General features: G+C 40.2%; 1 protein-coding gene across 1 annotated transcript in view; it reads left to right on the top strand.

The window, feature by feature from the left end:
* Positions 1–24,527, top strand: part of CACHD1 (cache domain containing 1) — a 222,622-nt gene that overhangs the window by 111,261 nt on the left and 86,834 nt on the right. Inside the window, exon 3 of the mRNA XM_004483667.5 lies at positions 1,263–1,411. Within this exon, the coding sequence (XP_004483724.1) occupies positions 1,263–1,411 (149 nt within the window). The remainder of the gene's footprint in view (positions 1–1,262; positions 1,412–24,527) is intronic.

The raw sequence follows: 24,527 nt of genomic DNA, 5'->3' as shown, positions 1-24,527 counted from the left end.
CTCTGGTTGAAAGCCGCTGCTCTAAACTAAGATGGGAAATTAAAGTGTTTTTTATATTTTATTACATTGACCTCAGTGAGGGAAGCATGTTTTTTTATAGTAAGATCTCTAGCTCTGGGAGTTGAATTGTGGGTGGACTTGTTACATTTCGAGGCACTCGACTCGTTATCAAATTAAACATTATATTCATAATGTTTTGGTATGTCCAGAAATCTTTCTAAACTTTATAATTTGTGCAGTTTTTAGCAAGGCTGAGAACCTGTTTTTTAATTAGGACTCTGAAATTTCAAGAATGTCATTGGGAAAAAAAAATCAAACTTTAAAATTGGCTTGAAAATAACAAATGAAGATATTCTGATTTGGCTCCATGTTCTCAGCCTGCAAGCTATTGGATCGCGTGAGAAGCATGACCCATAGGAGATGATTAGTTCTCCTCTAGTGTGCTGATAATGAATAGCTCTACAAAACCAATTAGCTATAATTCCATCAGTCATTTCATTTGGGTAACATTTTGTTTGAGGGGAAGAAAAACAACACTGTTTTCCTTGGAGATCTGTAATTAAGCTGTGGTATTTGATGGAAACAATGGAGGAAAAAGCAGTATGCTTATCAATTTGCTTTCATTATTCCCACATGAAAGTAAACCATGATGAAGTGTTCTGTTCTTAGCAGTTAAGAAAGACATTTGTCCATCTTAAAGGTGTAGCAGACCAAACACAAGTGTATTTCTAAGTATATATTTCGTTTTATTTTACTGCCTGCATCGTATAACTCTAGAGAATTGGCATTCACACAGAAGCAGGAGATACTGAATGTCGTTTTCCTTCCTTCATGTATCCACCCTCCCCAAATCTCTGTGAAGCCAGAACCATGAGTAACAGATAACGTTTCTTTTCTCCTTCCAATCTGTAGCTCCCAAGACCCACCGTCATCCTGACAGTAATAATATCCATGGTCTTTGTTTTCCTTTTATCAACAAGACATTTTATAAGTAGGCATTGCTGTATTTGAATTTGAACATGTGACAACTTATTAACGTTTCTGTATGTTGTGAGAGAGGTGGTATCATTTTATTGTTGTCTAAGTATCATTCTGTGACTCCTGGGCATTTTGCAATTTTTATCTCAACCAGAACAGTAGAGCAAGACTTGGGTGTGTCTTTAATATACAGAGCTCACAACAAAGTAATTAGCGTATTAGAAAAAATACAATGAATTATTGTCTTGGGCTTTTGATTTATTCTGTTCACTCTTGTTTCACAGCTTGCCAAAAAAATCCGAGAAAAGTTCAACCGTTACTTAGATGTGGTCAATCGGAACAAGCAAGTTGTGGAAGCATCTTATACGGCTCACCTGACCTCGCCCCTAACGGCAATTCAAGACTGCTGTACCATCCCACCTTCCATGATGGAGTAAGACTTTAAACTTTTTTTTTATTTAAAGCAGGAATTGAATTGCTTATGCTGTCCGTTGTGTACTCAAATACCTGTGTTTGTACTTACAAAGTATATGGTTTACTTCCTGTCTTAAATAAACCCTTTATGTTTTCATGGGCAAGTCATTTTTTAAGAGGTCCAATGTGAGATTCTACTGCCAGGAAATTTCTGAACCTTATCTAATCACCTTTTAGTTATGTTGAAATTCAGGTTCAGGAGTATCAACTGTTGCTTAATTGCAGAATCAGCTAAGAGTAGAAAATTGTAAGTGTAGTTGTGTGTTAGCTAGTAAGCCATGAGTAAGATAGTCCCACTGATTCTGGTAACTTACATAATTTGAGTGCTTATTTGTCTGTAATAATAGTAACCCTCCCATCCCCAAACTTAGTTCTTACTTTAGTAGATATTGCCTTCAGAACTATAAAGGGAAATGTGGTTTCAGATAATATTAAAACAGAACTAGTGTCTGGGTGGTTGAGGATATTTTTATTTATTGGCCTAGTGATATTTTTATCTGGAGGGGTGCAGGGTCATGTGATGCTGGGAATTGTAGTAGAAAGAATACTTATCTAGAGGTACAAATAATTTAAAATTTGACTTGACCTCTAGTTAGCTCTGTGACCTTAATCAAATTGCTTAATGCTTATTATTATGTGGTTTTCTACCAGCCAATGTGGATAATAATCTATACCAATTTTTAGGGCTATATAGAATAAGTAAAAGATGTTAGTATGCTTTAAAATTTATATAACTGTAAATGTCATGATAAGTAGTATGTATTCCTCTCTGCACAATATGTGCTCTTAAGGCTAGGCAAGGGATAAATATAACATTGTTTTCAGTGGTTAAATGTTTTGGTTCCACAGTCAAGTTTTTACTTAATAGGGTTTCTTGGTGGACTGTGAAGATTATCTGGGCATCCTCATGTCCTTTTATTACCCCATCTGTATGATGATGTTAGGATTAGCCTTTCTCTGGGTTACGTTGTCTGCAGCCTTAAAGAAGCTCGTATAAGTTGTTCACCACACCAAATGGAAAGCATATACAGTTTGGAATCAACATATCTGAATATGAATCTTACCCGTAGCACTTAAGACCCAGATGGTCTTGAGTATTTGGTGTTTTTGAGCTACCCTTTATTTATGTATAGAATGGTAATGATGTTAATATTTAACAGGATATTTGTTAGCTTTCAGTGATACCATATATGTGAAAATACTTTGTAAACGGAAAAGTTATAAGTAGGTATTAGCCATCTTATTTATAAATTCCATATCATAGTGAACATTTCACTATTTTGTTTATTAAGTTTAATTAAAGGAAATGCCCTTTTTCATATTTGGTACCAATAACTTAATACTTTTAACAAACTTCTCTTTTATATAAAAATAAAATGAGGATCCAGTTGGATTTTAAACTCAAGCAAAAATTATTTCAGAGCAGAGAGAAAAGATAATATAATATGGGAGAAAGCACAAGAACTAGAATTATGCTTAGATGAGATGTTCTCAACTAAGGGTGGTTTTTCTGCCTATGGGACATTTGGCAAAGTCTAGAGCCATTTTTTATTGGAAAAAAAAACTGGGGAACAGGAGGGGTTTGCTACTGGTATCAAGGGAGTACGTGCCAGGGGTGCTGCTAAACATCCTATAAAGCACAGGGACAGACTGTGTAACAAAGAATTACCTGGCCCAAAATGTCAGTCTCACCATGGTTAAGAAATGCTGTTAGAAGATTAGGGACCTTCATAATTTCCTAAGTGGAACTCGTGATCTAGAGTTTTTTGTGTTTTTTTAAAAAACAAGAAATATAATTGGATGGCTTCTGATGAATTTACCCCATTTTTCCTCTAATGGTCCATCTGGTGAATTTCTACTAATGTTATAATACCTAACTCAACAATTATCTTCTCCATAGGCTCCTAATACCTGTTTTTCTCTCCCCCTCTTTCCCTTTGCCTCTGGAAAAAATCATCACTCCTTCATCTTTGTTCCCATAGTGTAGAGCTTAATGCAACATACCTTGTCATTGGTCAGCCTTCCTCCGCTGCTGTTCTGGGCAGGGATTCCACCTCATCCATTTTGTGCCCCCTGCATCTGGCAGTTTTAATTGCTTAGTAACTATTTGTTGGAATCTGAATTGATCGGAATATATGGGTGAATAATGCAATGTCTATTCTCAAGAAATTTACAAACTATTGGGAGGAGAAAGGAAAGACCGAATTAAGTAATAGGACTAAAATGTGACACATCAGGGAAGTGCTGTGTTCCGTCAGAGCAGAGAAATACACCCCAAATGGGTGGCATCAGAGAAGAGTCCATGGATTTTAGAAGTGTGGTATTATTTGATCTGGCCATTTGGAGAAATATCACAAGAAAATATTCAGACATCTGCATAAAGATAAAGATGTAAAGAAAGTTGTTGTTGTGCCATTTAGAATAGAGAAAATTGTAAATACCCTGCTAGTCTAACTATAGAAGATTAGTTAAGGAAATTGTGTCACCTTCATATAGTTAGAGGATTAGATGCAGCCGTGCTCTACAACAATATTTGCTGACATGTGAAAATGGTCATACACACACAAACACACACATACATTAAAAAGTTTGGGAAGACATACGTCAAAATGTTTGGGGTGAAACCAATGATTTGCATTTTAAACATGCTGAGTTAAGGGTTGAGGTCTGAGATGCAGATCATGTAGATTTTGGCAACACCCTTTTGGAAGCTACAATAAAATATAAATGTAGTTTCTGCCCTCCCAGAGCTTCTCATTTAGTTCTTTTAACATCCAAGGGATGTGCTCCCAGAAATTTTCCTGCAACAAGGATACATGTGGAGTAAGTGGAATAGACTGAGAGTACCTTCCTCCTTCAGAGGCTGGAACCTGTGCATTGAAGGTGGAATGGGCACTCCCAGGAGCTGCTTGCAGGCTCCTGTCCTCACTGGGTGTAGCTGACCCAGCCAAGATTGGCTGGGATGAAACTTATAAAACCAGAAGATTTACAGATGAGCAAAACAAGGAAACATCTTGTGGCCTATTAAAGAGCTATCTGATAACAGCTGTTTGCAGCAGGAGGTGGCAAGTGAGGACTATCCTTCTCTTAGAAGGGTTCTTCTTAGCTTTGACCTGAGCTCACTTTCTAGGAAAATGTGTGTGGGCATTTCTGGTATAAACAAGCTAAGACTTTTCTGACTATTGGCTGAACACTAGCACTTTCTAAATGATGGAACTCTCTTAGCTTGTTAACGAAGATTTTAAAATGGAAAGAGTAAGCTAGTAGGGCAAACCAGGATAAAAATCCTGTGTGTTCTTGCTTCCAATCCATCATTCAGGGCTTTTATCTGAGTTTTCTAACTGCAGTGGTATCTAGCAGAATGCATTTCCAATTCATTCCTTCCTGTATTCCAATCCCTCTAAAGAGGTCTACATTTTGACTCTCAGGGAGTTCATGTTGGAGTTAGGTGCAGAAGGGAAGTTCTCCTAGTCTTGAGAAGTAATTTATGGACATGATTAGAAGCAGTTTTTTAAAATGTTAGAGAGATTTTGGTTTGCATCATATTTTTTCACTTACAAGTTGATTTTGGAAAGCGGCTTAACTTCTCTGAGCCTCAGTTTCCTCATCTGTGAAATGAGAACAGTGATAGTACCTACCTCACAGGGATGTTACTGGGGAGATGTTTTTTATGTTGAACATTGACTATTAAATTTTATTTGAAAATTATGTGTTTGTTCACTATTACCCTCTATGTTTAACACTGTTTTTTTCTCTTACAATAACATGAAGTTTCTTTTTAAAAATAAATATACCTAAATAAAATATTGAATTAATTTATATAAAATTAAGTGACTAATATGATTAAAGTTTTGACAATAAAATGGTAGTGATTAAAGTTTATGAAAAATGGACTTAAGATGACTGTATTGCTTAAGTCCTTCCAAACCAAGACTTCACAGTTCTCGAGGGCAAATTTTTTAAAACTCTTTGTGTACCTGGACTATATCTGGCTACAAACAGATGTATTACTCCTGCCGTTAGTGACGAATATAGGCAATTGGACCTGAGGTAAGGGATCTTTGTCGTAGATCTGGATCTTGTCCATTCCTAGATCATCCAGGCCATGTAGACATATTTTAAAACTCGGCACTAGCCCATGGCACTCTAGTTTGTTATTGGCACTTCAAGGGCCAGTGACTTATTGATCGTGCTTCTTCTCCAAATGTATTAAAGGTGAGTTAGTACTAGGACAGTATTTTTATATGAGTAGTCATTTTGACAGATGGTTAATTTTCACTTTTTGTTTCAGGCTGATTTATAATACGTATTTGATTTTCCTTACTAAGGCTTGATAGTGCATATTTTTAAAATATAAAATAAACTGTCCAGTTCCAAAGAGGGGCATTAAAGCATTCTATTACTGGGCATTCAGTGCAATACCCCCTGAAGGTTATACTATGATGACAACTGGGAGAACCTGCAAAGGGACAGAAAATTGATTTCTCAGATGCTTTTTAATACTTTCCTTCTGAGACCAGTCACCTCTTAAAATTCTTTCTCAAACACCTTAGAAGTTAATTCTTTTGAGCAGGGCCTGCATAGTGATTAGGTACTCTATAGATGTTTATTGAAGGAATGATCTGCAGGATTAACATTGTCTAATATGAGAAAAGAAAATAAATAGGTTAAGTCTTAAGACAAACTCATTTTCAACAGTATCCCTTAAAATAACAGAGTTTCAAGAAAGACTTCGTTTGTGCATGTAATTTAGTAAATAGCTCCCTTTGTGTTGCATTGGGTAGGGTGCTCAGGGTGCAGGAGATCCCGGGCTCTCCTACAGAGAATGTTCAGACAATAAACACACACATCCACGGCCTCTATCTGGCCTGCACATGTATTTTATTTGGCTGCATGGGGCTTTAAAGGCTTTTTCAATTTATAAGTTTTTAAATCTTTTGCCAACATTTAAACTTTGGGAAATTATTACAGTTTAAAAACTAAAATTTCTGCCTTTTTTTTAAAACATGGAAGATCTGACAGTACATGGTCTGCGTTCCTCCTTTGCAGCATGAAGAGCTGCTCCCTTTAGTTGGAAGGTCACACATTCTTGTGTTTACCAGGTTTCCCACTAGTTCTGTGCATTATGCCCAACCCATTTCCCTGCCTTTCATCACCTGCCTGGCCCTTGTTATCATGTGAGATTGCAACTGATCTAAAATGTCAGTGTCACCCTAATAAACTTGGACTAAAGAATCCGTCTTGTCTATATTCATTTTCTTCAATGCTAACTTAAACATCCATTCTCATTCACTCAGCTTTTAAGGAAAATATTTCCTTTATGCACAGGATTAAGAGCATCTACTCCTGGAACCTGGCTTGCCAGAGATCAGGTTCTACCATGTGCTTCTAAAGCTATTATTTAGTCAACAGGCCCTGCTGATCCTGCGTTTTGCTTTTGCTTTTAAGTAAACCAATCAATTACCTAAGCTTCTTCCTTTCTTAATCCATTCCTCTCTTCCTTTCCCTAAAACCCTCTATAGATGTTACAGGCTGTGGACATTTTTATTTTTATTTTTTTAAGATTTATTTTTATTTTACTTTATTTACTGCCCCCTCCTTGTGTCTTGCTTGCTGTCTACTCTCTGTGTCCATTTGCCACGTGTTCTCCTGTGTCTGCTTGTCTCCCTTTGTTGAGTCATCTTGCTGCACCAGCTCTATGCAGGGCTCGGGCCGTCATCTCTCCCCGGGCTTGGGCCAGCCTGCCTTCACAAGGAGGCCCTGGAACACCAACCCAGGGCCTCCCGTATGGTAGATGGGAGCCTAATCGATTGAGCCACAGCTTCTTCCCTATTTTTATTTTTGATGTCTTTAAGAAGGAAGCAAAGTAGAAAGTGAAATAGGACATATGGGGAAGATGGACTTGAATTTTATTCATTTTTGTGTCTCCAAGTAGAATTCAATGCTGTATCCTCATTCAATTATTGCTTGTTGATTAGCTAGTTGTGGTAAGAATTGGCATTCGGGCCTCTAGACCAGGTTTTAGATGAGTGAAATGATACTCTGATAGAGGAATAGTAAGTGAGGTACTGGTATCCAAGGCTCTCTGAAGCCAGCTTCCTGGAGGTAAATACTTTAACTCTTGAGATATTCAGTCATATCTATCAGGGGAGACTTAAAAGGATGCACTGATTAAAATGAATGAATGAATGAATGAATGAATGAGACACTCCTGGAATTTTTGTCAGATGAGTTTTGTCTCTTTTGAGTTGACAGGGCATACATACACCAAGATTGATACAGCCCCTGGGTACAGCAGATACTACTTATTTCATTTTCTTAGAACCCAAATTTAATTCATCCCCAGCCGACTAGAACTATATGATTCCAGAAGTCAGGTCCTATCACTCAACCTCTTGGGCACATGGTGCAGTAGACGAAGCAACTAACATGGGTCTGAAACAAGAACACAGGCTCCTGATTACAGTTCTCATGAATAGCCATTGCTATGACCCTCTTAGAGAAAGGAAAGAAAATTGGGCTGGAAAGTTACCATTGAAGTTAAATTTTTACTGATTCAACTTTGGACTGGAAAGTGCTAAACTGCCACTTCTAGAAATTTCTTCTACTAAAGAAGTTAAAGCTCAGGTTAATGAGCCACCTGGAAAGCAGTTTTAGCATTCCAGTAATTCTCGTACCATGTAAATTGGTTGTATATCTTGTGGCATGATTTAGATGTGAAATCTCTATTAGCATTTCAAGTTACTTTATCACAGGAGCCAGAAATATGACACTGACATAGTTTTGTTTTGGTTTTTTTTAAAGATCTATTTTATTTTTTTCACCCCACCCCCTCATTGTTTGTATTTATTGTGTACTGGTCTTCTTTTTTTTAAGGAGGTACCAGGAACCGAACCTGGGACCACCCATTTGGGAGGGAGGTGCCTAATCTCTTGAGCCAACTCTCCTTCCTGCTTTGTTGTGTCCCTCATTATGTTTTCCTCCATGTGTCTCTTCTTGCTTCAGCTCACCACACCAGCCCATCATGTCAGATTACTGTCTTGCTTTTCTTCTTTTAAGATTTATTTTTTATTTATTTCTCTCCTCTCCCCCTAACCCCCCCCCCAGTTGTCTACTCTGTGTCCATTTGCTGTGTGTTGTTCTGTGTCTGCTTGCTTTCTTGTCAGCGGCACCAGGAATCTGCGTCTCTTTTTGTTTTGTCATCTTGCTGTGTCAGCTCTCCATGTGTGAGGCGCCACTCCTGGGCATGCTGTGCTTTTGTCGCACAGGGTGGCTCTCCTTGTGGAGCGCACCCCTTGCACGTGGGGCTCCCCTATGCAGGGGACACCCCTGCATGGCAGGGCACTCCTTGCGTGCATCAGCACTGTGAATGGGCCAGCTCAGCACATGGGTCAGGAGGCCCTGGGTTTGAACCCTGGACCTCCCATATGGTAGGCAGATGTTCTGTCAGTTGAGCCAAATCTACTTCTTGCTTTTCTTCTTTAGGAAGCACTAGGTACCTAACCTGAGACCTCCCTCCCCCCCCCCCACCCCTTCCATGTGGTAGGCGGGAGCTCAATCACTTGAGCCACATCCACTTCCTTTTTTTTTTAAGATTTGTTTTTAATTTTGATTATTAACTTGCAGACCCATAATGTTCAGATTCTCTTCAGACATTTAAACAGACTTAAAAGGCGCAATTCCTATTCTAAGGGAACTCGATGGCTTCAGGTTAGGGTTTTAGGATTTTTTTAAAAACTGAACTCAAACATGGCTTTCAATCATTTTTAAGAGAAAGCAAGCCTTTTTAAAAAATTATTAGCTCAGTCTTTACCATGATGGAAAAGAAATACCTTAAGCAAGTAAAAGAGTTTTCCTTTCAGTTTAAGCTCAGCTGTGATGCAGATATATCAAAGTAATACAGCACTAAGACTAGCTGGGTCTCCACTCTGCCGCTTCGCTTCGTCATCTTGGGGAGTTCGTATAACTTCTTTCATCCTCAGTTTCCTCAACTGTAAAATGAAGGAGTAGCTTGAACTAAATAAAATCAAGAGACCCTTCCAAAGCTCAAAATTCATTAATTTCCCACAAACTACTTAGAAGGCTTATTTTTTTTAACTGGAGCCATTGCCATTAGAGGCAACTTCTCCTCTTCCCCAAACTGGTAAATTCTGGATTCTGTGAGGGAGTTTGTTTTCATCTTTCTGAGCATTACTTAGAGAAAAAAATAAAAGATGAAGTTGTGGAACAAGGCCTATCAAGGTTAGATTGCTCAAATTCATTCGTTCATTAATTCATTTAAAAAAAACCTGTTGAATGGTTTGGAAGAAACATTTTAGCTAAATATTGAAGAAGGGAAAGGACCTGAACTTATGGATGATATGGAGGAAGAGCTTTCCAGGAGAGAGCAGGCGATATGAAGAAAAGCCCATGGCTGGAAATAGCCAGCAGCACTGAAGAGTACGTGTTGTGTCTGGAGCAAGTTGGCAGAAGAAACAGCTGAGAAGCTGGATTAAGTAAGATCAGAGGGCCTCAGATGCTAGGCTAAAGAATTTGAACTGTATTCAGCGTTTTTCGTCCCCATAGATGAAGTAAAGGGCCATTTCTATCCTTCTTTGGCTTCTGTGTCACCACTGTTCAACACTTAATAGACATTCAATACATATTTGTTGCTCGAATGAGGGAATTAATTTAAGACTTTTGAGAAAGAAGTATAAATGAAGCATGAGCTTTAAGGGGATCTTACTTGTCAGCTATATAAAGACTGGAAGACCTAGTCTGATTTCATTTATGTAAGCATGGAGCAAGGGAGCCCTGAACTTGGCTCTTAGCACCCAATAACTTGGGTAATGGAAGAGCGGGGAATCTAAGAGCTGAAGTTTGATTCTGAGTGGCTGTGAGAGTGGTGGTACCAGATTCAAAGGCATATTTGTGCTTTGTGCTTTCTGTACCATCTCATCTTTCCTCTCAGTTACTTCAGTTCAGGGACCCTGTCAGACTCAACTTGGTATTTAATACCTTGCTTGAATAAATGCTCAATAAATATTTTTTGAAGGAGTTATTGAATGTAGCTATGACAATCTGAGATTATTTATGAATCCCAAAAAGAGACCGATTATGTTTGTAAACTGATCTGTTCTTCAGGGCATGATACCCTTTGAATATGTTGGATTCAGCCAAGGGGCCCTTGATTGGATTACCTGTTACGATTACTTTGAGGGCTTTCTTTAATTCAACCACGTTAGTGGTCAAACAGCTAAAGCCCCAGGAAGAGATGGACCATTCGCCTGATAGCTTACAGCTGACATTGGGAAGAGAGCCGAGACTGATATAGAAGGCCTGGAAAGAAAGAAGCCTCGTGCCAAGAGAGAGAAATCCAGAGAGACGAGCCCTGTGCCTCCCTCAGCCAAGAGAGACGAAGCCCAGAGCGGGAGGTGAACCCTTGCAAAGATCAGCAGCCATCTTGCTTCAGCACGCGGCAAGTGGCTTTGATGAGAAAGCAACCTCGAATTAGACTCTTTAGGGCTGTGTAACTGTAAGCTTTTACCACAAATAAATACCCTTTATAAAAGCTAACAGATTTCTGGCACTTTGCATCAGCACCCCTTTGATAGACTAAAACAGTAGAAAACCCACTTTTGTCTTTAATGGGCTACTTTTTACCTCTAGGCAGAAATTGAGCAATATTATTAAGTATCTGTCCCTATTCATGATGGTCATTGCTTTCATCTGAACATTATTCCATCTTTATAAGCTGTGATAGGAATTGTAAGTTGATGTTGCCTTAGTTTTCTGCTTTAGTTATATTTAGTATTTTGTGTTATATCCAGTGTAAATTTTAAAATACACGGAATTTCCAAATACCTACATATATCTTATTTCAACTCACCTGTATCATGTTCAAGAAAGTTAATGTGAAAGACACTGTACACTAGTCTTTACCTGCAGGAGCTCATAAGACATAGGCATGTGCTAGGGCAGACTGGAAAGTGTCATGAAAGAAATCCAAAGGCTGTCTCTTGGAGGTGAAAGAGATTGATCCTTAGCAGAGGCCTCTGATCACAGGCTTGAAGGGGGAAGTCCTACTTGAGGACTTGAGAAAGGTGGCCCTTCAACGGATAGGTCTGGGGATGCATGCTTTAGGCCAGAGAAGGACAGGAATCTGTAAGCAGCTGAATGTTTGAGGCGGAGATGTAGCTTCTCCAAGTGGATAAAAGGTGAAATGGGGTGCACTCAGAATCATAGGTCTTCTAGACAAATTTCTTTCTGTAAGCAGTCTGCTTTGGAATAAGGGAAGGCTTGCTATGATATGGGCAAATTAATTAGTTGACAAGCAAAGGATAAATTGTGGTGGAGAGGCAAGGAGCTTATCAAGTTGGGCTCTTCCGGTAAGGGAGGAGAAAGGTGATGGCACCTTGAGAAAGGTTGGAAGGAATGTGAAAATTTCCAGGTGTCATTAGGAGTACTGTACAGAATGTAGAGGGCAGGATACGAAGTATACATAGAATCTGGCAATTCGTTTTATTTGGGACTTGGGTGGGGTGGAAGATTTTCTAAAATGGCTCCAAATTTTAAATTGAGCTTCTCAGAGGATGGGGATCTATTATCTGAAGGGTGAAAATATGAGCAAAACAGAAATTTTAAGGGGAAGGTGATATTCTGCATGGATGCGCTGGTTTTGATTTTGAGTTGCATACAGATCATTTCTGGGAGGTGTTTGGCAAGCATTTGAGATTATCCTATAGCATCATTTTATTTTTATCCCACATATCACTTTATCTGCATAGTTATGTACATGGCAGTTCAGGAGAGAGAACAAAATAGAAATAGATATATCTTTAATGTTAAGATATGATTGAGTTTTATGTAAAATGGTATTTCTAGACCTCTTAAGGTAGTACATATGTAAAATACAATATAAAAATCTTTAATTCTATACTAATTTTATTTCTCTGTATTAGTATTTTTATGAAAAGTAAAACATCGTGACTTAGCCAGGTGCTTTTATGCTCATGGCTCTTGTTCTTTTTTTTTTAAAGATTTATTTTATTTATTTCTCTCCCCTCTTCCCCCCTCCACCCCACCCGCCCTGGGGCCCTGCCCATTGTCTGCTCTCTGTACCCATTTGCTGTGTGTTCTTCTGTGTCCGCTTTGCATTCTCGGTGGCACTGGGAATCTGTGTATGTTTTTGTTGCGTCATCTTGCTGCATCAGCTCTCTGTGTGTGCAGCGCCACTCCTGGGGGGGCTGCTCTTTTTTCACATGGGGCGTACTCCTTGCACGTGCAGCTCCCCTACATGGGGACATCCCTGCGTGGCACAGCACTCATTGCACGCAGCAGTGCTGCGCATGGGCCAGCTCACTGCATGTGCCAGGAGGCCCTGGGTTCGAACCCTGGACCTCCTATAGGGTAGGTGGAAGCTCTATCAGTTGAACCACATCCACTTCCCGGCTCTTGTTGTTTATTCTCTCTGTGTCTCAAGGACAAAATATCTGAAAAGCTTGGTCCTTCACAATTGACTCTAATTTCATTGCAGGTCCTGTTCTTTCCCCAGGAAGATGTGTTTTGTGCTTTTGCCCTCCGAAACACTGTATAGCAAATCCCAGTCTTTCAAGTCATTCTCACTGCCTTATCTCAAAACTTCATCTCCAGTCTCCTAAGAAATGATTATTACCGGCAGGGAGGCTAAATGTTACAGATACAGTTTTTATGGATTTTAGTACCAGAGGACAGGAATTGAGTTCAAAATTCAACAAGGATTTTGCAGAACACTGCATTTCAGAAAGCCTACTCAGTTACATTATTTAACTTTAAAAGAGTTAACAGATGTTTATGCATCAGTAAAATACGTATGTTTTTACTTCCATGAACAATGCTTTACTTACATTGCGTTCTTTATATGATCCTCTCAATAACTGGGTGGGTAAGAACTATTTCCCCCCATTTTACAGATGAGGAAATAGACTCAGAAAGGTTGTGACAGGGCTCAGGGGAGCTAGGCTTAGAATCTAATCTTTTTTTTTTTTCCTTAAATGATCAAAGACTTTGACCAGTGGAAAATTGAAGTGGCTTCTCTGCCAATTGAAACGAACTACGTATTCCTTCTTAGAATCTCACTTGAGGCTATTGTATGACCCTTTGAAGTTTCTAAATTGACTGAATATAAGCTGCTTTAGTCTGGATACTTTTTTCGTCAGTCTAAAACCAGGATCCTGCAGCAGTTTGTTTCCCTATGTGGTGTGTGTAGATAAGTAGGGTTCTCTACCTATGCCTACACCTGTATCTTCAGGCCTATCAGTGAGTGCCTTCACAGCAGAAGCACCTGCATTTGGGTCTGCTGAGCACCAGCTTTCTGAATTTTCCTTGTGTGGCCTTTACTGGAGGAAGGACAGGGGTCCTGCCATACTGCCTAGAATATTTAATTTTACCAGCTGCCTTTTATGGATTTGAGGCAGAGTTGGCCTTATGACTTTTTCCAAAAAAAAATCTGTTCTTTAAAGGATCCTAGCTAGTGCTCTCTGCCAGCTTGAAGAAATGGACCCTATCTTAGCCAAGGACCAGAAACTTCCCTTGAGCTCTTTATGTGCTTTATTGTATAAAAATAGCAAAGTGTTTTCAAAGAAGGCCAAGATTTTAAAATGGTTCCATCTGTAATCTCTTTCTGGGGTCTTGACTTGTCAGGTACTGTGATGTGCCTATTTACGCTTACACTCATAGCTTTATCAATTCTTTAATATACAGCTCAAGACCTCCTTTCAAGGACACAACATTAGCCACAGGTATTCTGCAATTTTGTTTCATATTTCTTTTACAGAACCAGAAACATTTGGACTGACCCTTTTTTGTGCCTTTGTGCCTGAGAGATTGAACAGGTCATTGCCCACCTCTGAGATTCTTAGTGCTTCTCTTTGATGTCTGTGTCTTAGCACTCACAGTGGTTTGCTATTTGCTAAATACTCAGTATATATGAGCAGAAGAGAGCACACCCTCTTATAATCGCTGGTCTCTCGTCCTAGGAAGGGTTGTCCTTTTAGGTTTCTGTATTCATTCATTCATTCATTCATCCATCCATTCTTCATCCATTCATCGGACACTGAACTTCCTTCAGATAGACTCTGGGCTAGGCCCTGGGGATTAAAAAATGTAAGAAAGGATCTCTCCCTTTGTGTCTTCCTACCAAGGGAGAAGGGCATATAAACATAACTGTGCAGGTGCTAAATTCTTATATTAGAGGGCAGGTGGCTAGATAGATGAAAGGACTATGGAACAGCACAAAGGGAGCCTGGAGATCCCACCAAGCCTCTGGCCCTCTGCCTATTTTCTTTTTTCTTTTTCCAGATGCCCTTCTTTTTTTCTTCTTGCATCCCTACCTCAATCAAGTAATAAGGAATATAAGGATAAATGTTTGATTTGATTATGAATCACTTCCAATTCCCCAGATGTCACCTGTTCAATTTTCCAAGCTTTTGTGCAACAGTGGATTCAACCAAGAATACCAGTAGTTTGAATTCAGAAGTGATGCACATGATCCTAGCAGGGCCTCCTCTCAGTGATCTCTTTTAGTTGGGAAATGGCAGAAAAGAAATAAGTTTGGGGATTCAAAGATAATAAGACTCTAATTAAGAGGGAGAAGCTTTATTACTCAAAGCCTTACCTTCCAAGAGCGTTTGAAACTGCCCTCGTTTCCAGCTGGTTGAGTTGCTGAACCCTAAAGATTTAATCCTTATTACTGATAAGAACAAAAAGAATGTGACTTATCTCTCCGATCTCTGCAGAGATGGAAGGGAAAACCATTTCTCCAGCATGATTACACGTTATTTGACAGTGTTTCAGTTTGCCCATTCATTTAGGTGTTTGAATAAGTAAACTCAGTTGGTGGGGCTTGGAGTATCATTTACTTTATAAATGTGATAGTTGCTTTTTGAAGTGATCCTACTCTTACCCTTTTCTTCCACCATTCAAACAGAGTTTAAATATTTGCCAGTGCAGATGTTTGATTTTTATCTTAGCTCTTTCTTTGTTTAACTTTATTCTCATGGGTGGTTAAGTAGAAGATAAGGGGGATCTTGTTTAATTCTTTTTCACTGGTGTTGCTCAAATATTTGTAGAGCCGCACTTCCCAGAGAATGAGCAGGAACCTGGCTGAATGGAGGTGAAGTGATATGTCTGCCTGTCATATCACAGTAAACCAGACGCTGTGAGACTCTTACTTGGACCAGGAGATCTGGTAGGGAAGGGCATGTCTCAATGTCCAGCCCTTCTTCTAGAAGTACCTGCAGCTACTGTTAAGGACTTTTGCCTCCTTTACTTCCCAGAGGAACGTGTGCTGTTCTTAAAATGAAATTTGGTAGTTCAGCAGCACTCTGAAGCCTCACCATCTTTGTATCACAGCAGCTTCCTATCTGATACCAGGATTTGCTTCCAGGTAAAATGGTATGCTTTTCCCCACTTACACCTGCCTCAGCATTTTAGTAGTGATTACAGACAAGCAAACGAGTAAAAAGAAAAATATTCCATATCCTATTAGCTGTCATTGCGTTGGCTTTGTTGTGGATTCGACTGTTAAGAGTAAGCCTTGCTCTTCTGAGAAATCCACAAGGATTTGCTTTGTAAATTATTACCTTAAAATGTATCCACGAACAATACAGCATTTCACCCTGCTTTGGCCCCACACTGTGGGTGTGGCTTGTTTGGTATGTGATAAATTGGGCAGGCTTCACTGGAAATTTTGAGAAATACCAAGGATTTTGAGTGATGTGCCTGGCAAATCACCATCCATAGGAAATTTAAACAAAGACCAAGAAAGAGATTCAGGAAGTAAACCCCAACTAATGTGTCTCTCTCCGTTATATCTTTTACTTTCCAAACCAAGGCTCCCCTGAAAAGTTGATTTACATTGTGAATCGAGGCTGAATGAAATCCAATTGGAGCTCACTTGAACACTGTTTTGATGTAAGATTCAAAGCTTCTGCAAATTTATTTTATCTTCTACATTTGCTGATCTCCTGCTTGTAAATCCTGTTGAAGGAGAATAAAAATGACTGCAGCCTGATGGGAATTAAATGTCTGAAGTTCAAAGCAGTTTGCACATCAGAGCAAACGTCAATCAAATGAACATCTTGCAAGCCAGGCAGGGAGTGAATTTCTCCATGGGGAAGAGATCAAAGTGGGAGTCACAGTTCTGTTTTCTCCCTCAGGATGCAGTTTCGATCAGTTGTTCATGAAAGTAAATCCAGAAGGACGTGAGTTTGGGGTTTTTTTGTGGGTTTTTTTGTTTGTTTGTTTTTGTTTTTATTCCATTTAAGGGGCAGGAGGGATGGAGTTATTTCTCTCGAAACTGAATCTCAGGAACTGGTTTTATATTATGAAATAAGAGTAAAAAGTAGTTATAATTCAGCATCTCCCTTTTTTTTTTATAGTGAAGATCTTAAAGGAAATTTCAGTAGGATTTTTTCTCTTATTGTCATTACTAATCCTTCTAAGCACAGGTATATAAAATGAAGTAAACAACACCTCTTAAATTGGATTGCCCACTCATTTTATATAAAGACCTAGGGGGAAGCGGACTTGGCTCAACGGATAGGGCGGACGACCGCCTACCACATGGAAGGTCCATGGTTCAAACCCTGGGCCTCCTTGACCGGTGTGGAGCTGGCCCACGTGCAGTGCTGATGCACACAAGGAGTGCCCTGCCACGCGGGGGTGTCCCCTGCATAGCGGTGTCCCCCACGTAGGGGAGCCCCACATGCAAGGAGTGCACCCTGTAAGGAGAGCTGCCCAGTGCGAAAGAAAGCTCAGTCTGCCCAGGAGTGGTGCTGCACACACAGAGAGCTGACACAGCAAGATGACCCAACAAAAAGAAACACAGATTCCTGGTGCCACTGACAAGAATAGAAGCAAACACAGAAGAATATACAGCGAATGGACACAGAGAACAGACAACTGGGGGGGGGGGGTCAAGGGGAAGGAGAGACAAATAAAAATTTTTTTAAAACTTTAAAAAAAAATAAAATAAAATAAAGACCTAGGAATACCAGTTCTTGACCTTTCCATAAACCTGGCATTATATAAATGTGACTGCCAGCTAATATACTTCTGAATGAAAAATCTTCTAGGTAAACCCTAAGAGAAACCAACATATTTTTATGAAGTATGTATTTTTTAAAAGATTTATTTATTTCTATATTTCTCTCCCCTTCAACCCTCCCCCCCCCAGTTGTCTGCTCTCCCCCACAGTTGTCTGCTCTCTGTGTCCACTGGCTGCTGTGTGTTCTTCTGTGACCGCTTCTATCCTTATCAGTGGCACCGGGAATCTGTGTTTCTTTTTGTTGCATCATCTTGTTGTGTCAGCTCTCCGTGTGTGCAGTGACATTCCTGGGCAGGCTGCACTTTCTTTCGCGCTGGGCGGCTCTCCTTACGGGGCGCACTCCTTGTGCGTGGGGCTCCCCTATGTGGGGGACACCCCTGCGTGGCACAGCATTCCTTGCACACATCAGCACTGCACGTGGGCCAGCTCCACACGGGTCAAGGAGGCCTGGGGCTTGAACCGCAGACCTCCCATGTGGTAGGCGGGCGCCCTATCCATTGGACCAAGTCCGCTTCCCTTTATGAAGTATCTTAAGCCTGAGCTTTATATTCCTCACACTCTCCAAATCAGGATGAATAGCATATGCCTTTTTTTATAACTTGCTTTTCTAAAAGGCACACATGCATAAAATGCATTTCTGTCTTCTGCAAAGTAACTATTCCTCTGGGGTCCAGAGGGAGATAATGGATAAGCAAGTATTACCCTGAGTCTAGAAAGAGTCCAGAGTCTAGAAATAGAAGCAGACATTCATGAGAGTGCATAACAGGTGGAGAGAGAATCAATGGGGTTTTGCTTTCTTATATAATAATTACTTCTAGTATGCTCAAAAACATTGGACATATTGCCTTTATCTTTTAAACCCCTTTTGACACCTGCTTGCTTACCTGACTGGGATGTCAGCGATATAGGCGCTGATTGAAGAGCAGCAGAGTCAGGTTTATTTCTAGGCATTTTATGGTAAGTTGGCCGGCCAGTGCACCATCCATCGCTGAGGTTCAACAAGTGTGAGGGAACTCAAGGCAATTGAAGCTATTGTGAGATTGTTGCCATTTAAAGGATACCATCTAGCAAGAAGAAGGACAGTGGGTGTGATGCCTCTGACTTCTTTAAATATTAGGAAGTGCAGAGTTGATAGGAGTAAATTAATTTAAAGCCACCCTCATTCACTATCTGCCCATTATCCAGGGAGCAAAAATGAACTCAAATTCTCAAATGAGGCAATAGTCTCTTTTATCCCTCAATAGAAAACTTTTTTAAAGATGTCCTTAAAAGAGCCTCATTCCTTAGACTAATGAGGTATAAGGTCGAACTGGCTAAGGGTCTCCTTAAGAATTCACTTAATTCTAAACTATCAGGATTTGTTGTATGGATTCCTTCAGAGAAAGAACTTTCGTATAGCCATATTCTTCAGCCATTCTACATTTTATCTCCAGATCAAGTTCTATCTCTGGAAGATTGAATGCTGGGGCTTCCCTGTGCTGTGTTCCCATATTAGGCCTTGCCCATATTTACAAGAAAACATTAGTTCTGGATATTACCTATTATGTCATTCAAAATCCCTTATCTTTATCCCATGTGAGTAATTCAGAATTTAATGCCTTGGAGATTTGTATTCCCTCTGAGGAATTATGTTACATCTTTTTCTTTTAATTCCTCTCCCTTCTCCAAATATATGTAACCCATTATGGTTTCCCTTTTACCTTGGCTGCCAGGAAACTCAGAGCCACATCTGATTGTCTATCACAAATATGATTTTTTTTTTCTTGGCCTTGATTTTCTCTTCTTATTTCTGTTTTATTACCTTGTTGCAAATAAACCATTTGTTCAAGGTCCTCAGATCACCAAAATGCCAGGGTCTTTCTCTCAGAGGAGAAGTTGGTACCAGTCAAAGGAAAAAACTATCTGAGCCATCACCAGGCCTGCTGCATCTCAGAAGTATGTCCACTCTTCTGCCCTCCACGTCCCCCCACCAAAACTCCTAACTGCCCCTGGTTCCCTGAAACCTCTCAAATGTCAGGGTGGAGTGGGAAGCCAGTTCAAGGCTCCTGAAATAATAGAAACTGACCAGTAAATGGTCAATGTCATAATTACACCAGTGTTTTGTTTTGTTTTTTAATCCAAGGTATTTACATTAAATAGAGAAGACCTGTCTTCATTGCCTTCTTCCTCTTCCTTAACATCCTCTTCTTTGGACAAAGAGTTCTTTCTCTGTAGCTGTCCACTGTGAAATTATTTTTTTATAGCTGTAGTTCTCTTATAAGTAAAAGTCAAGGCTTCTGCTTGCCTCCACATCTTTGAGAGTAATACTTTCTCTGAGATACAGTTCTCCTTCAGCTGTTTTAGATAGTGATGAGAATTTGTTAATTTCTTGAGGTGACAGTGTAATGTACGCATCAAGAATGCGAGCTCAGATGTGAGATACCTACGTTCACATCCTGGTCCTGCTACTTCCCAGCTGTGAACCTTGCTTTTCTTAATTTACCTTCTCTTTGCCTCAGTTTCCTGATCTGTAAAGTAGAGCTAATATTAATACTTAAGTCAGGGTTTGTGAGGATTAGATGAGTTAACCTATGTAAATCACTTGGAACATACTTGATATATGATAACCTTTTTTTTTTTTAAAGATTTATTTTATTTGTTTCTCTTTCCCCCTCCCCCATTCCCTCATTGTCTGCTCTGTGTGTTATTCTGTATCTGCTTGTATTCTTATTAGGTGGCTCTGGGAACCAATCCTAGGACCTTATGGAGTGGGAGAGAGGCAGTTATCTCTCACACCACGTCAACAACCTGTTCTGCTATGTCTTCTCATTGTCTCTCCTCTGTGTCACTTGTTGGGTCATCTTGCTACGCCAGCTTTCTGTATCAGCTGGCACTCCTGCACGGGGTGGCTTTCCCACCCTGGGATGCATTCCCGTGCAGGGCAGCACTCCTGCCCAGGGCAGCATTCCTTCATGGGCCAGCACTCCAATGTGGGCCAGCTTGCTGCATGGGCCAGCTTGCCCTTACCAGGAGGCCCTGGGCATCAAACCCTGGACCTCCTATATGGTAGACAGGAGCCCAATTGGTTGAGCCACATCTGTTTTCCATGATAAGCTTTTAATAGCTATTGTATTAGTCAACCAACGAGGTGCTGATGCAAAATACCAGAAGCCTGTTGGCTTTTATGAAGGGTGTTTGTTTGGGGTAGGATCTTACAGATACCAGGCCATAAAGCATAGGTTACTTCCTTCACCAGAGTCTATTTCCATGTGTTGGAGCAAGATGACTGCTGATGTCTGCCAGGTTTCAGGCTTCCTGGGTACCTCTCTTCCCAGGGCTTGCTTCTCTTTCCTCTGTGTGCTTACTCTCCGGGGCTCCAGCTTAAGACTTCAGCTTCAAATTCCAGCATCAAAACTCCAACATTAAAATCCATCAACTCTGTCCTTTGTCGTGTCTTTTATCTGTGGGTCCCCACCCACCAAGGGGTGGAGACTCAATGCCCTACTGGCCCAAAAGGTTTACATGATTACTTAATCAAGTAAACCTCTGAATACAATATAATCTAATATGCCCAGATGGGAAGCAGACTTGGTGCAGTGGTTAGGGCATCCATCTACCATATGGGAGGTCCGCAGTTCAAACCCCGGGCCTCCTTGACCTGTGTGGAGCTCGCCCATGTGCAGTGCTGATGCGTGCAAGGAGTGCAGTGCCACGCAGGGGTGTCCCTTGCATAGGGGAGCCCCGCGTGCAAGGAGTGTGCCCCATAAGGAGAGCTGCCCAGCGCAAAAGAAAGTGCAGCCTGCCCAGGAATGGTGCTGCACACACAGAGAGCTGACACCACAAGATGACGCAACAAAAAGAAACACAGATTCCCATGCTGCTGACAACAGCAGAAGCAGACAAAGAAGACGATGCAGCAAATAGATACAGAGAACAGACAACCGGGACGGGGGGGTGGTGGGGAAAGGGAGATAAATAAATAAATTTTTTTAAAAAATCTAATATGCCCAGAGGAAAAGACCAGTTTATAAACATAATCTAATATTTCTTTTAGGAATTCATCAATATTATCAAACTGCTATAGCTATTAACTGTTATTATTACTAATAATTATTTGTTACATGCTTATTAGGTACCAGCCCCTAGAGAGCCACTTTCCAACTTAATTTTTGGCACAGCCTTATGAAATAGGTACTACTATCATCTCAATTTTATAAATGTAAAAAACAAGCTTAGGGAATTTAAGTTACATGCAAAGATTTTACAGCAGAAAGCAATCAAACTCCAACTCCAACCATGCCTGCTTACTTCTGAAGCCCATATCATGCTTTGCCTGAGTGGCAGCTCATTGTTCAAAGAATATTATCAGTTTAATAAAAATCCAGAATTTTCCAGTGACTTATCTCTCTGTCCTTTCTCATTAGTCAGTCAACCAATAAGAATTTATAGTGTAGCACACATTCCCAGCAATATAGTAGACGTAAGAGAGAAATATAAATCTTTAAGTAACTTAAAATCCCTTTGGGGAAGCTACAATTTAAGTACATGAAATATTTTAGAGAAAAATGGGAGTTCAAATGATGAATGGTGGGGCTTAAACAATAGGGCTTCCACAGCAAAATTTCTCAGCATCCGTTTTCTACTCAACGCACCTTCATTTGGGATATGGGAAAGGCAAAATAATTAAGACAATTTGCTCATTACTTATGCCCTCTTATATGTAAATTTCTATTGGTAAGTGTTTTGTTGATATAAACAGAATCTAAAGCCGACCAGTGTGTTATCAGACATCTGCTATGAATAATACTGTGCTAAGCTTAGTTACAAAGCAATACTTCAAAAAAAAAAAAAAAAAAAAAAGGGAAAAAGAGACACAGGGACACAGGCATGGGATTAAGAAAAAGAATGGCACTAGTCAATCATTTAGTGGATGTTTACATTTGTTGGATGGTTCATCATAGGCTGGGACCGACAGGAGAAAATTCAAAGAAAAAAAATGTGATTTGAGCTGGACTCTGAAGGATGGGTGCAGTGGATTCTGGTGAACATCACACTTGAGGGCAAACAAAGGCAGGGGGCCTTTCCTTGGACATATGTTAACCTCTCTCCCCAGTGTAACGGAGTTAGACACACTTACAAGTTTCCTACACATGGTTCTTCTGCCCCTTTTATTTCAACCTATAATTAGCACTATAACCATTAAATATATGTCCTAGAAACTAAATCTTCTGTCTGTTCATATGCTGATTGAGCCCTAAATCTCAGCAGAATTGTGGCTAACACCATCACCTACTCTCCAATTCATCAGACTCACCCAGAACAACTAACAAAAGAACGATGATGGAGAATGCCCATCCCAGTAAAAACAGAGTATCTACAACTACAAGCAAGACAAGTCCATACATCTGCCCCATGGGATCTAAGCCCCCTCTCAGTCAGAAGCCGAGTGGGCCTCACCATCCCCAAATCCTCCAGATTGAGAAATTAACAAACATAAGAGGGGAATGCAGCTATGGACCAAAGTAGACTTATTATTATTCTAGTAATGGAAGAACTTGTAACATTGATATAAAGACAGTGGTCACCACAAGTTCTGAGGGGAGGGAGAGGGAAGAATAGTTGTAACATGAGGGCATATTGGCAACTTTGGAATTGCTCTGCATGACATTGCAATGAAGGATACAGGCCATTATGTATTTTGTCAAAACCTATGAAATTGTGCAGGCCAAAGTGTAAAACATAATGTAAACTATAGACTACGGTATACAGGCTATTGCACATTTCTGTCAGAACCCATGAGATTGTACAGTACAAGGTATAGGCTAATAGCAATGCTTCAATATCTGTCCATTAATTGTAACAGATGTACCACACTAATGAAAGATGTTATTAATAGGGGAAAATGTGAGGGGAGTGGGTGGGATATATGGGAACCCCCTATATTTTCTATGTAACTTTAATGTATTCTAAAACGTCTTTAAAAATAAAGAAAAAAAGGGGCGAGGGGGAGAAAGATACATGCACCAGGGAGGAATTGGTTTGCTTAGATTTGTAGATGGAGAGATAGTGGGAAGAGAAGGTTGGGTAGATCATTGATAAGAACCACATTGAGTAGAAATTTTACAACTAACAAATATTTACTGAGCACTTGCTCTTTTTAATGAGTCCCTTAAATTTTTATTGTTATGTTTTCTTTAATGCTCTTGGAGGAGATGATCTTTTCAGTACAGACAGGCCCTGGTTTCCTGGAGCCTGTTTTCATTTCACAAAGGCTCAGGGAATCCATCCTCCTCATCATGGGACTTTGACCTCCTCAAGGAGTGGGGCTAACCCCTGAGGACCTGGCTTTGGAGACTTCATCCAGGTAGACAGGAGCTCTCTCCAGGGCTTAGACTTTTCATGGGAGGAATTGCCAGTAACCCTCTTAGATTGCCCCTTTCAGCAGATTCTTTCTACCATGTCCCTTAAATTAAGTAGTGCAGTGTGGTGGCTCACCTCTTAGCCCAGGAGTGAGTTGATAGGTTCAGGTCTCTTTTAGATCCCTTGCTTGCTGTGTGACCTTTGGCATCACTCTTCTCAACTGTCAAATGGGTAGGTGTAAAAGGGCTTCATAAGTTATGCAACAGATACAACGGTGAGCTGCAGACATACCTAAGAATCACTCTGTTCTCTTGATTCAAATCAAAAGAGCCTCTGCCCTTGTTCTCTTTGTGATATACATGGAAAGTAGCTGCGCTCATTTAGAAATCCAATCTAATGCCTTATTACTAACAGAACCTGCGCGACGAAATTGGAGGGGTTCTCATCCCTGTTAAGCTGGTCAAAATTAGATTACTGGGCATCGCTACAGATGCACTAAGGCAGTTCCTCTAAGGATGTATCCAGGAATCAGCACGCCGGCAAGCATCCCGGGTGATTTCTGGTTTTACCTGACTTGCGGCCAAACTTTCATCATTTGGTCCTCACTCGGCAGGGCTGCTGGAACCTTCAGGGAGTCCAAGTCAGAGTTAGGTACTGCGGGTGTTCATGA

This window comes from Dasypus novemcinctus, chromosome 9 (genome assembly GCF_030445035.2).
Source record: "Dasypus novemcinctus isolate mDasNov1 chromosome 9, mDasNov1.1.hap2, whole genome shotgun sequence".
Lineage (NCBI taxonomy): Eukaryota > Metazoa > Chordata > Mammalia > Cingulata > Dasypodidae > Dasypus > Dasypus novemcinctus.
The sequence above is the reverse complement of the archived record's forward strand: the minus strand, read 5'-3'. Positions and strand labels throughout refer to the sequence as shown.